This window comes from Rhinichthys klamathensis, unplaced genomic scaffold (assembly GCF_029890125.1).
Source record: "Rhinichthys klamathensis goyatoka isolate OS25496 unplaced genomic scaffold, OSU_Roscu_1.1 h1tg000245l_1, whole genome shotgun sequence".
Lineage (NCBI taxonomy): Eukaryota > Metazoa > Chordata > Actinopteri > Cypriniformes > Leuciscidae > Rhinichthys > Rhinichthys klamathensis.
Window position 1 is genome coordinate 146,301 of NW_026606767.1, and position 13,700 is coordinate 160,000.

At 39.0% G+C, this 13,700-nt stretch overlaps 1 protein-coding gene across 1 annotated transcript in view; it reads right to left on the bottom strand.

Moving 5' to 3' along the window:
• Window positions 1-6,407, bottom strand: part of rapgef1b (Rap guanine nucleotide exchange factor (GEF) 1b) — a 90,091-nt gene extending 83,684 nt beyond the window's left edge. Inside the window, exon 1 of the mRNA XM_056266137.1 lies at window positions 6,139-6,407. Within this exon, the coding sequence (XP_056122112.1) occupies window positions 6,139-6,166 (28 nt within the window). The 5' untranslated portion in view covers window positions 6,167-6,407. The remainder of the gene's footprint in view (window positions 1-6,138) is intronic.
• Between the last annotated feature and the right edge of the window lie 7,293 nt (window positions 6,408-13,700).

The window sequence follows — 13,700 nt, forward strand, 5'->3', positions numbered from 1 at the left end:
CAAAACACCCACCGAACATGACACATTATTACAGTCGAGTTATTTGGAGAATGTCACATGAAAACACACCGATTCCTCAGAACTGTTCAGATATAACAAGGCACATTACAATCACAACATAAGTTCTACTGAAAACTTATTTGAATACTGAAGAAAAAAGAAAATTCTGTCATCACTTACATTATGTTCCAAACCCAAAATACTTTCTGTCTTCTGTGGAAACACAAAAGGAGAAATGCTGAAACATTGTTCTTTTTCAAACCGTTACTATGTTTACATGTGCACAAATAATGTGATTATTTCCAATAACCGGGAAATAAAGTGACCAAGATAGAACAACACACAGATTCCTTTCACAACGTGGAAAATCTTGCAAAATCTCTTGCGGTAAACAAACATGGCGGACGACGGGCAAGAAGAAATGGTGATAATAGCGTTTGGACTGCTTTTCACAGAAAATACGTGAGGAAAAAAGACAAAAGGTTGGATGAAGACCAATGTTATCAGAAAGAATCTAGCATATAGTTGTGTGGAACAATATTACGATATGGTAAAAGCCATGGTCAATTCTCTTCACTGCATGAAAAAAACAGAATACATTTTTTTATATATATATATTTGGTTTCCCACAGAACCCAAGACAGATCATACAAGTTTGGATCAACATGAGTAATTATTAATGGTAGAATTATCATTTTCCCCGAACTGTTTCTTTTAAGATGAGCTGTCCCAGACGAAAGATGACACATCGTGGCTCCTAAACGCTGGTCCTACGTCGTACAGTGAGAGATGTTTGAAGACGGCCATTGTCACGGTCTAGCGACCAAAGATAGCCTGCGATATTTTTCTGACAGTATCATAAATTCAGCATGATCATCTCACAGCTATGATCTACATACAGTGGGGGAAATAAGTATTTGACCCCTTGCTGATTTTGCAGGTTTGCCCACTTACAAAGAATGCAACGATCTATAATTTTAATCATATGTACATTCTAACAGTGAAAGACAGAATCCCAAAGAAAATTCCAGAAAATCACATCATATGAATTTATTTAAATTGATAACCATCTGATGAGGAAAAACAAGTATTTGACCCCCTGGACAAACAGCATGTTAATATTTTGTAGAAAAGCCCTTATTGGCCAGCACAGATGTCAAACGCTTTTTATAGTTGGTGACAAGGTTTGTGCACATTTTGGCAGGGATGTTGGCCCACTCCTCCCTGCAGACAGCCTCCAAATCTTTCAGGTTCCGAGGTTGTCGCCTGGCAACTCGAATTTTAAGCTCCCTCCAAAGATTTTCAATTGGATTCAGGTCTGGAGACTGGCTAGGCCTTGACTGGCTAGACCTTGATGTGCTTCTTCTTCAGCCACTCTTTTGTTGCTTTGGCGGTGTGCTTAGGGTCGTTGTCGTGCTGAAACACCCATCCTCGACCCATCTTCAGCTCTCTCACTGAGGGAAGGAGATGTTGGTCCAGAATTCCACGATACATGGCCCCGTTCATCCTCCCCTCAATATGATGGAGTTGTCCCGTCCCCTTGGCTGAAAAGCACCCCCAAAGCATGATGTTGCCACCACCATGCTTGACGGTGGGGATGGTGTTCTTTGGTTTGTACTCGGTGTTCTTTGCCCTCCAAACACGACGAGTTGAGTTGAGGCCAAAAAGTTCTATTTTGGTCTCATCTGACCACATCACCTTCTTCCAGGCCTCTTCTGAGTCGTCCAGGTGGTGAATGGCGAACTTCATGCGGGCCTGTACGTGTTTCTTCTTGAGCAGGGGGACCTTGCGTGCGCTGCAGGATTTCAATCCATGACGGCGTAGTGTTACCAACCGTTTCTTTTGTAACTGTGGTCCCAGCTGCCTTCAGTTGATTCATCAGTTCCCCCCTTGTGGTTTTCGGATGATTCCTCACCGTTCGCATGATCAGGGACACCCCACGAGGCGAGATCTTGTGTGGAGGCCCAGACCGAGGGAGGTTGGCGGTGGTGTGGTGCTTCTTCCATTTCCTGATAACTGCACCGACAGTTGATCTTTTCTCTCCAAGTTGCTTTCCGATTCTCTTGTAGCCCATCCCAGCCTTATGCAGATCAACAATCTTGTCCCTGATGTCCGTAGAAAGCTCTTTGGTCTTGCCCATGGTGGTGATGTTGGATGCTGGTTGTTTGGGTGTTGACAGGTGTCTTTTATACAGGTAACGAGGTGAGGCAGGTGTATTTGATGTAGATAATTGGTTGGGATTGGGGCTGTGTCTTAAAGAAAGACTAACTGGCTTGTAGGAGCCAGAATACTTGCTGTTTGGTAGGGGGTCATATACTTGTTTTTCCTCATCAGATGGTTATCAATTTTTATAAATTCATATGATGTGATTTTCTGGAATTTTCTTTGGGATTCTGTCTTTCACTGTTAGAATGTACATATGATTAAAATTATAGATCGTTGCATTCTTTGTAAGTGGGCAAACCTGCAAAATCAGCAAGGGGTCAAATACTTATTTCCCCCACTGTATAGGGACTAGCCAATAAAAATGCAATATGACATGGCGTATTGATTAAGGCGACATGCCGCTAAAACTTACAACTACTTTCCTCAAGCTCCATTTATTTACTAAATCGGCATGCCAAGTTGACCTAATTTTACTAGCAATGACCGCGTCCATATTCTCCTCTTCTTCAGCGCACATAAAAACCACAATTGCCAAAGTGTGATTTATCTTACTCTATTTGTTGACCACTAGCACATGCTGATGAAGTTTTATTCTTCTATACTAACTTCCGTCGAAGCCTACGATTCAATAAGAGCCATCATCGTACAGACTACATACAGTACATGTCTTATACACTCTAAACAATGCTGGGTTGTTTTAACCCAAATTTGGGTCACATGTGGACAAACCCTAATGTTGGGTTAAAAATTTAATTAAAAATTTTAACCCAACTTCAACTTTCACTTTCAACTGTAAATTTTTGAATTACATTTTTAACCCAACATTTGGGTTTGTCCATATTTGACCCAAATTTGGGTTGAAACAACCCAGCATTTTTTAGAGTGATATGTTTATTAGATCCATGTCATACAGTGTGATTTGTAATGATCTTATAAGATTGGCGAAATCACACAGTCCGTAGCAGGCATTAAAAATAAAGCCCCTTTATTGGCTCTATGAAGAACCTTTAACATCCATGGTATCTTTCCATTGCACATACAGTTCTTTATAGTGGAAAAAGGTTCTTTAGATTATTAAAATATTAGGTTCTGTTAAGAGCTGTTCACTGAAAAGGTTCTTTGGGGAACCAACACTTGTTCTTCCGTGCATGGCTTCGCTATATAACCCCCCTTTTAAAGGCTTTATTTTTAAGAGTGTACTGGTTAGTCTGAAGCCTTGAGACACGAGTACACACACTCAAGATTTCTCACACACTCATTTTCCTCCCCAAAGTTCATTTTCTCACTGTTGTAAGGAAGTTGAAGGAGGTCAGATCTGCTTCCTGGTTTTGTTCGACGCTACAGGGATAGAGAGAAGCAGACAGAGGGAGGTCCTTCATAACAGGTGACTGGTTTTAACGTTTCTGCATGAATGTCAGTGGCATTATGACATGAGGTCAGTGTTTCCACGGCGACAAAGAAACATGTTGATGTGGAGAATTACGTCAGAACGCGCACACACACACACACACACTGAGTCAGTCTGCGCACTCCGTTCAGCTCTTGTTGTTTCGGTCTGGCTTTAGACTTATCCAGAACCGCTCATCGATTCGCCCAACCAACAGAACGCACAAAAGACAAACAGGCAACCCGGTAACCAAACACACACACACACACACACACACACACAAACCTCCAATACAAACAAAGCGGGTAAGCACATGGGACACACTTCCTACAGGTCGGTGCAAGACAGGGCACAACGTGAGCCTGAACAAAACATGCAAAGAATGCGGCTTCCAAATGACTTCAATACAACAACTAAAGTGTTCAAATTCGGTTCATTCTCAAATAAGAAGTGTGCTGACACGATTTAAAAGGCTCGAACGCGCTCAGCCCAGATAAAATGCGACAAATGCTTCTTTTCAGTTGTGCCACAAAGGAATGCTCAGGTGAGTAACGCCTCGGGATATGCATTCTTTACCTTCCCACACGGAGAATCACTTTTCAAGAAGAAATCGGCCTGGCTGCTATAGAAAGTAACAGTTAAAAATGTTTTCTAACTTTGCTTTTTTTGAGAAAATAATACTTTTATTCAGCAAGGATGCAGACAAAAGTGACAGTAAAGATATTTATAATGTTGCAAAAATGTCTTTTTGAAATAAATGCTTTCTTTTGAAGTATCCTGAAAAATAAAATGCATCACGTTTTTTTCCTAACACAAAACTATGAAGCAGCACAACTGTTTTCAACATTGATAATAATCAGAAATGTTTCTTGAGCAGTAAATCATCATATTAGAGTGATTTCTGAAGGATCATGTGACACTGAAGACTGGAGTAATGATGCTGAAAATACAGCTTTGATCACAGGAATAAATGACATTTTAACATTTATTGAATAGGAAACACTTATTTTAAATTGCAATAATATTTCACAATTTTACTGTATTTTTATCAAATAAATTTATTTATTTGTTTTAAAAATGTGACTGACCCCGAACTTTTCAACGTAATAATAATAATACTAAAACAGGAAGAAACATCTGCCAACATCTGAAGTGTTCATAACTCATTGACAGATATTTGTTCTTGTTTTAAGCATAAACTCACTTCATTTTGTTCAGTTTTTCAAGACTTAACTTGTCATGTTTAGATGTTTGAATTTGGAAATTGAATTTTTTTTTTGCAATGCATGCAACATTTAATGCCATGACCATGAATCTAAGAACTTTTTAAAGGCCTTGAATTGTGTAAGAGTAAATTAAGACTTTTTAAGACCTTTCTAAACCTTGATAACTTTGATTTGTTGTTCTACTGAACAACCAAACTTCCCCTGCAGCCTCACCCTAAACCCTGACCCTGACCCGATCCGATCCGGGCGTTCGGGACAGCTGTTTAGGGTGAGGTGATCAGGGGGATTGAGTTTCCTTCCCACCGCCGAAAGAAACCTCCTGTCGCTTTCTGTTAGACTCACCACAACCAGACAGACACATCTCGAGAGAGAGAGAGAGAGAGACAGACAGTCTGTGTTGTCATATTCCTAAACATAACATGCAACATGACAGCATTCAACTGTGTCCAAAGAAAGCCAATGACAAATTCAGCAAATGAAAACACAGTTATCTCAGAAATAATGACAACGCCTCCTTCAGAACAAGGCGACACTGTCCACGCAGAAAAATGCTGTGACCTGTCCAGAGGTGCACTTTATCTAAAACATACTCAAACAACATTTGCATAATAAACACCGCTTTTATGAACTCATTTTACTAACATTCAGGACTATTCAAATGAGCTGCAAATGTTAAAATGGTTTTTAAGAAAGCACAATAAAGCCTACACTTTACTTTTCAATTTTAACCTAATATCCTAAAGTTCAAACATATAGCCTATCTTACTTTAAGAAAAACGATATATATTGAAAATACACACATGAACTCTTTCAATAGTTGTAGGACTATCTATGCAAGCTAATCAACCAGTGAACAAAAGTGAAACCCGATGCATTATTAAATAAAGCTATGCATAACACACTGCATTAAACTCATAAACTTGACTCATTTCTGTGTGTGTGTGTGTGTGTGTGTGTGTGTGTGAGAGCATGAGATTGACAACAGCATCAGGCTGGAGAGGCTCTACTGCTGCTGTAAGTGTTTGGATGGATACATGCATGTTTCATCTCACAGACAGACAGACAGATACACAGACGAGACAGTCTCTGCTCGGTTTCACGATTCTCTCGGTAAAGCCGCGTTTAAATGTCCCGTCGGCAGCGCGAGCTCGGAGACTCCCCACGGGCGCTAGCGCGTGCTAACGGACACTGATTTCCCCCACCACATATTTCTGGGTCGACATGAACATTAGAGACCCGTGCCGTTGGTGCATTCCTAACACTGGCATTAAATGCACCCGTAAAAGATTGCGGACCAGTTAAAGTGCAGGGTAACCAGGCCTACATAGGCTACTCCTCCGCGGGCCGGTTCGCGCTTACCGTGCTTGCCTTCTATTTTCCCCGACATGATCGCTGCGCTGGCCGGAGCAAATCCTCAGTTTGGACAGTCACAGGAGGACAAAATGGGGAATTTAGGCCACAGTAATCCCGAGTTATATTCTTCAGCCACACATTTTGATGTACTGGGTCAATGTGGCTATATAGATCCCCGGAGAAAGCGGGCTACAATCCGTTCACATGCACGCGCTGGCGGCAGACAGACAGTGAAATCTACTGCTGATGTGTGTGTGTGTGTGTGTGTGTGTGTACGGAGAGTCCCGTCCGTCCCGAGGATCCATTGGGATGCGAACACAGCGCCCCTCTCTGACTGGAATCACGAGCTACAGGGATTGTTTGGTGTCAGACTCAGACTGACAGGAATAATTAAGCTAAAACACACATTCTGTCGATATTTACTCTCCCTCGTGTCTTTCAGAAGCTGTATCAGTTTCTGTCTTTAGTGGAAGACCAAATGAGATGTTTGTCTGAATGTTCACGCTGCTCTTTTCCGTACCATGAAAGTGAATGGGGACTAGCGGGCTGTCGAACAAATCAAAACTAGACTAAAAATAGTCCAAACGACTTCAGCCCTATATTCCTTTAACAGTTATCCCCTAAAACTAAATAACAGACTCTATTTTTATGTCATAGTAAAGTGCAGTACCGGTCAAAAGTTTGGAAATATTCAGATTTTTAATTATTAAGTCTCTTATGCTCATCAAGACGGCATTTATTTGATCAAACATACAGAAAAAACAGTGATATTGTGAAATATTATTACAATTTAAAATAATGGTTTTCTATTTTAATATACTTTAAAATATACTTTATTCCAGTGATCAAAGCTGGATTTTCAGCATCGTTACTCCAGTCTTCAGTGTCACATGATCCTTCAGAAATCACTCTAATATGATGATTTGTTATGGAAACAGTTGTGCAGCTTAATATTTTTTTTATAATCTGTGAAACTTTTTCCCACTTTCTTTCATTATCCATTATTTGATGAATAAAAAGTTTTAAAAGAACAGTATTTATTTAAAATATAAATCTTTTGTAGTATACACATTAAAAAGTGATAGTAATGATCTATATTTTAAATAAAGGCTGTTCTTTTGAACTTTTAATTCATCAATGAATCTTGAAAAAAGCATCACAGGTTATTAAAAAAATGTCAAGCAGCACAACTGTTTCCAACATTGATAATAAATCATCATATTATGATTTCTGAAGGATCATGTGACACTAAAGAGTGGAGTAATAATGCTGAAAATTCAGCTTTGAATCACAGAAATAAATTATATTTTAAAGTATATTAAAATAGAAAACCATTATTTTGAATTACACAATATTATTGTTTTTTCCCCCTGTATTTTTGATCAAATAAATGCAGGCTTGATGAGCCGAAGAGACTTCTTTCAAGAACATTAAAAATAGCAAAATGTCCAAACTTTTGACCAGTAGTCACTTGTACTTTGCTACATAGTCTCTATCATATTGTTACTGGCTAGTGGTCGACTCAAATGGGTTTTTCAATGGCTGATCCTGATTTAAAGAAAGATGGACAATAAAACGTTGAAATAGCCTATATTATTATTATTATTTTATTTATTTTTTTGATTGTATCAAGAATACTTCACAACGTAAAGTACTAAGAAAAAAATAAGAAAATATTAGAATTATTTTTAAAAAAAATGATTACAATCAATTAAATTACTTCCAATATATTACAAAAATAAAATGTGACTTTTTAGTGTACTCAGAAAAACTCACTTAAGGATCTGAAGCGTGGCGATCTGCTGCCATCTAGCGGATAGATGATGAAATCACAACATTATTCCATATACGAACGAATCAGTTTGTCATTTAAAAATAAATAAATGATACTATAGTATACATGAGAGAGAGAGAGTAACATTGGTTAATTTCTCGAGACAAAAAAACAATTTAACAAGTTTTAAGTGTTCATTAACGAAGAGACACTAATGAGTCTTTTTAGTGTCGCTGCAATAACCTCTTCCAACCGCTAGAGGGGGCGCTCGAACACTCCCGCACAATGACTCGCCTACTGTAGGGTGCATTCAGGGCGACTGACACGGAAAAAGTGTCACAATCAACCTGAATTCATCCTATATCATATCTTCCATTAGAAAGGGGTCACTTGCGCTTCAGCCTAGTTGGTGCTCACGCAGGGCCGGACTGGGACCAAAATTCGGCCCTGGCATTTGTGGTTTTCACCGGCCCAACTAATTGATGACGTTAAAAAACGTCCCCTGAATCTGAACATTTTTCCCACTGAGACACACCATACAAGGCAGCAATTTAGGCGCGTTTCCATTACAGATTTGCGCAAAACTTTTGCGATTTTTTCTAAATGTCGATAAAAAACTATTGCGAAATGACGGCGTTTCCATTAACTGATGTTATGCGATACAACGTCCTTTTTTTCTCTCGCGATAAGTCATTTAAACATCATGGCAACGGGTCTATCAGCCACCACCACACTAGACATTATTATTATTATTAATGGAATGAGACGTGGTGTGTTATCCAAGCATTAATGGCAGGGAAAGACGCATACTGCTAAGGAGTTTCTGGGTGTTTCTCTCTCATTTCTGCCCCGAGGTCTTGATTGTGGCATTTCTTTGAGGTTTAGAATCCAGTATTCCTGAAGCCTAATTATTGTTTATTTTATGAATTTAATAAAGAACTCTGTCCAAACGGTCAGTGTACATTTGTGTCCATTCGTTTTTCCTTTTTTAACCCGTATTGCAAAACGAAAAATGAACGGTGATTTTTTTATTTAAAATGCAAAGTTAACCAGCAATTTTTTTTTTTAATTTGAACTGTACACAAATGCTGTGCAAAAATAATAATATATCGACTAAATTTCAGATGTTTCTTTGACTTTTTGCCCCTTTATTAAACATTTAAAATATTCACAACTTAATACGAACAAAATGTAGATTTTAATGGTTTTCTAAGGGCAAATTAGAACCTGGAAATTATATTTTTCCCGCAGTGCTGAATGAGAAGAGCCATATTTATGTCTTTGGAACCACAAGGTGATTTAGGTGAGTTATAGGCTAATGATAATAAATCTGTCTGAAAAAATAATGAGTCATTTTAATTGTTTATTAATAAACTATTGTTTTCTAAATCAGTGTCGGCTAAAAACATATCTCCATCTCCGCTGAGGCGCGCCGCGCGAATGCACCTTTAGAGAGAAATACACCTTTCATAAGGATTACATCATCAGAATGTATTAGCTTTCGATTCGAATTTGTTCGTTTTAAAGTGGACACTTCAAGCTTTAGCCTAGGCTATAGCCTACTTTGTTTCAGTTCTCGCGCTCCAGTTCACGGAGATCATGAAAGCGCGCATGATTGTTTTATTTTATTTTACAAAAGCACAACGTTTTCTTGTTATTGTGAGTTTACACAAATAAAATCATAGTGGCGAATAATGTATTATTATTTTCTGTATGACCAGAAATTATAGAGTAGGCCTATTTTAAGTTGTTTCTACTGTTGATAGGAAAATGCAAGTGTTCGCGGCCGCGCCTCCGTGCCATGCGCGCTCAGCAAACACTTGGATATGCGTCAAAATCTTGTGTTTATTTGTGATAATCTTAGCCCTGTATTATTATTGTCTAACCATTATGAATGACATTTGACGAATTGCTTTGTTCCTTTTTTTGGATAAAAGCGTCTTCTAAATATGTAGCCTAATAACTGTTATAATAATGATGATATTTATTAGCCTATTATTTGCGTATATCACGGACCCCAAACACACCGCGTCTTCAGGTGACTGTAAATGCGCAAAAACTGTTTCCATTGCAGTTTTGCGAAATATTCCTTTTTCGAATTGCCTGAAAAACCTCCTCATGCGAGTGTAAAAACTTTTTTGCGATAAAGGTGCAGCAACGTGGTCAGCTCGGCCCAAAACAATAGAAAATCACACCGGCCCTTCTGGCATGTGCATGCCAGAATTGCCAGATGGCCAATCCGGGCCTGTGCTCACGGAACACAGGACACAGAAATCGAAGAAAAAAGACCCAAGGTCTAGCTAGGACCAAGGAGCAGGACCGGAGCACAGAACGTTTTAATTATTTTTATCTGTAGCCTACTAATAAAAATAATTAAAACCTCCTGCTCCTTGGTCCTAGCCAGACCTTGGTTCTTTTTTCTTAGATATCATTTCTTCCATGTTCAACTTGATCTTGCCTAAAGAAAACACCCAGTCAGCAGCAAATCTTCACTATTTCAAAGAAACAAGAAGTAACACAACAAGATAAGTGTGTATTTTCGTTTAATATTATTCCATATACAGCAAGGAGAAGTCAACTTTAATGTTCTTTTGAACAGAGAGAAAGTCAGTTGACTGAGTATCTCTCCTAAAACAACCAGGGATGTAGTGGAGGCTAAACGCACGTAAACGCCGTTTACGCACCTCCCAATATTCGGAAATAGCGTTTACCCACCTCCAAAGTGCGTTTATCCACCTCTAAATTGCGTTTATCCACCTCTAAATAGCTATAAATTAAGCTTATGTCGTTTTAGTTGCATATTGTTCATTATTAGTTTCATAGGTTGTTAAACCTAAGATGACCTCTTTCATATTGCGCTGCATTACTGTCAGTGTTGTTGACTTTTACTGACGGTAAGGTTGCGCTGTTGACGCTCGCGCAGCCTCTCGAGGAGACATCTACACAAATGAGCGCACACACACACTCAGTTAACAACATACTGCCTATAAAAAATCTAAATGTGGAGTTTTTATATTTTTAATATATGTTAAGCAACCTCAATCATTTTTCCTGAACACCATCACGATTGAAAATGTGACATTGATTTCCTACAACAGTTCAATAAACAGTTAAAATTAAGTCACTTACATTTTAGATGCAATATTGGCTGTTTTTGTTCTGTTTCAGCAGCGAAAATAGTTCCAAACAAAAATCACAGCAGAACCACGGCGCATCTCACAGCCTCTGACTCGACCTGTTTTCATTACTGAATGATTCAGCATTTTGAACGAATCGATTGAGTCAAAGATTCAATGACACATTCATAAACATCTGTCTCATTCTTGAATGAATCAACCGTTTGAACAAATCGTTTGAATGAATGAATTAATGACTCACTCATTAAGACGGTCGCCTGACGCCACCTACTGGCGGTTTCGTGTTATGTTTAAAAGTAGATCATTCTTTCCAATGTTTCTTATTTGTGAATTTAAATCAATTTCATAACATTATTTTATGCAATTGTAATTTTTCAGTGTAAATGATTTAATTTGATCAGACGTATAGTGTCTTATTAGGCCTATTCGAAATAATTGAATTTATTGATCAAATTTAGGAATTTAAAATGAAAGATGAAGCATACATTTAATAAGATTGGGGGAGGGGATGCCATTTAAAGGTGCAGATATTACGATATGCCGATTTAAATATCAAAGCTGATTGAACACTGATGAGAATATTGTTTCAGAATAAATTAACAAAAAAAACAAAAAAAATCCGGACGAGAAACTTTTTTACTCGGACAAGTGAATGACAGATTAAGCGTATGAAAGGGCTTAATGTCGAGCCCTCCCTATATAGCAATGTCATCAGGAGATACACATACACCGGTAGGCAGTGGCCCACCTTACCGGGTGACCACGTCGTGGTCCACCAGAATTTATAGTTTACCCACCTCTTTTTTTACCACTACACCTCTGAAAACAACATACATATATTTGTTGTTCTCTTTTATGTTAATAATCTCTTGAGTTGAATTGTCTCTGTCAGTATACGTGTCTGTTCATGTGAATATCTGTTTTGTCCAGTGTGATCATGTAAGCGAGGGAGATCAGAGAAGAGCAGCAGGGATCGTTTGATCCGCCTGACTGTCAGTGTGAAGGGTGGAGCTGAATCTACAGTAACCGGTCAGGATTCACCAAAGACAAGGTCATAAATATCAAAATGTGTGAGAGTGATGATACTCATATAGACAGATGGAGGAATGTTTTGTGTTTTGACCTCCGGCATGATGACATATTGACTGATGCACACACGTGTCCTTAAAAAAGCAAGAGACAGTGAGAAAGGTCAAAGGTCATGTTTCTAACCTGTTCGATATCTTGCACAAGAGATAGAATGATCCGTCAAGTGTCACACACACACAGAGAGAGAGATAAGGCCAAGAGGAGACTGATCTCTCACTTCACACACACAAAACTGCTTACACACAGAGAGCTCTGCAATATGAAGAAAGAAAGAAAATGAATACAATCAAAATAAAAGATGAAACTACTGCAAAGGCAGAATGGACAGGAGGGCAAGAGTGACGGATGAAGGGATGACATTTAGAGTCCAGAGAAACCCAGGGGTCCCGAACAGGCCGATAGAGAAGAAAGTGTGTTTTCATGCGCGTGTTTTTAGGTTGTGGTTTGGGTAGAGGACGGCTAAATATCAAGGTAAACATTTAAAGGGATAGTTCACCCAAAAGTGAACATTTTGTCATCACTAATTCCCCCTCATGTTGTTCCAAACCTGTTTGAGTTTCTCTCTTCTTCTGAACACAAAAGTAGATATTTGGAAGAATGTTGGAGACCACACAGTTGATGGACCCCCGTTGACTTCCTTAGTAAACATTTCCCTTCATACACTATGGAAGGGAACTATACACTATTAACCACTTAAAATGTACTTTTCTGAAATGATTGAAAACAAAATTATAGAACAATATTTTCCAATATTCTGTTCCGAGCACAGCCATCGAGGCAAAGGACAAATAACAGAGGGGTTTTGCTGCCATGTTGGTTCCAGTGCGTTAGCCAGGGATTCAGTCCAGCGAACGGACACAAACGGGACGAGGACAGGCCCGCGCTTTCATCCACACTCCTTAATGAGCAGAGAGAGAGAGAAGCTTCCCCTTGATGCTGGATACACCAGCGGCATACACACACACACACACACGAGTTGATTGGCGTTTGTATGATGTGTGTCACCTTGATTCAAGGTTAAATTCATTATCATGGCATTCTACATGTGCTCCAATGAATCTTTCTTTACTGTAAAAACTGCACGCACACACACACACACACACACACGCACGCGCGCAGTGGCCATTATCCCAAACCACACTTAGAGATATCACAGAGGGAAACTCATTTAAAGAAGAAAACATCCATTAAGCTCATCCAGAACAACAAACACAAACACTGTAATTCATTTTAAAGCTCCCTGAAGTCAACACAACTAATACAGAGCTAGTTATGAATATAATAATCTTCCATCAGGGGCAGAAATCGAATTGTCTTTAGCCTTGCGTGTGTGTGTGTGTGTGTGTGTGTGCGTGTGTGAAGTCTTGCATGTGCTATTTTAAATCGATGCAGCTAGAACTCAATCAAAAGGAATATTTAATGGGCCAGCGCTGGTTTGTATGCATGTGCTGATGTGAGGTGAGGTTCAAACTCTCTCTCTCTCTCGGTCTCTCTCTCTCTCTCTCTCTCTCGGTCTCTCTCTCTCTCTCGCTCTCTCTCTCTCTCGCTCTCTCTCTCTCTCTCGCTCT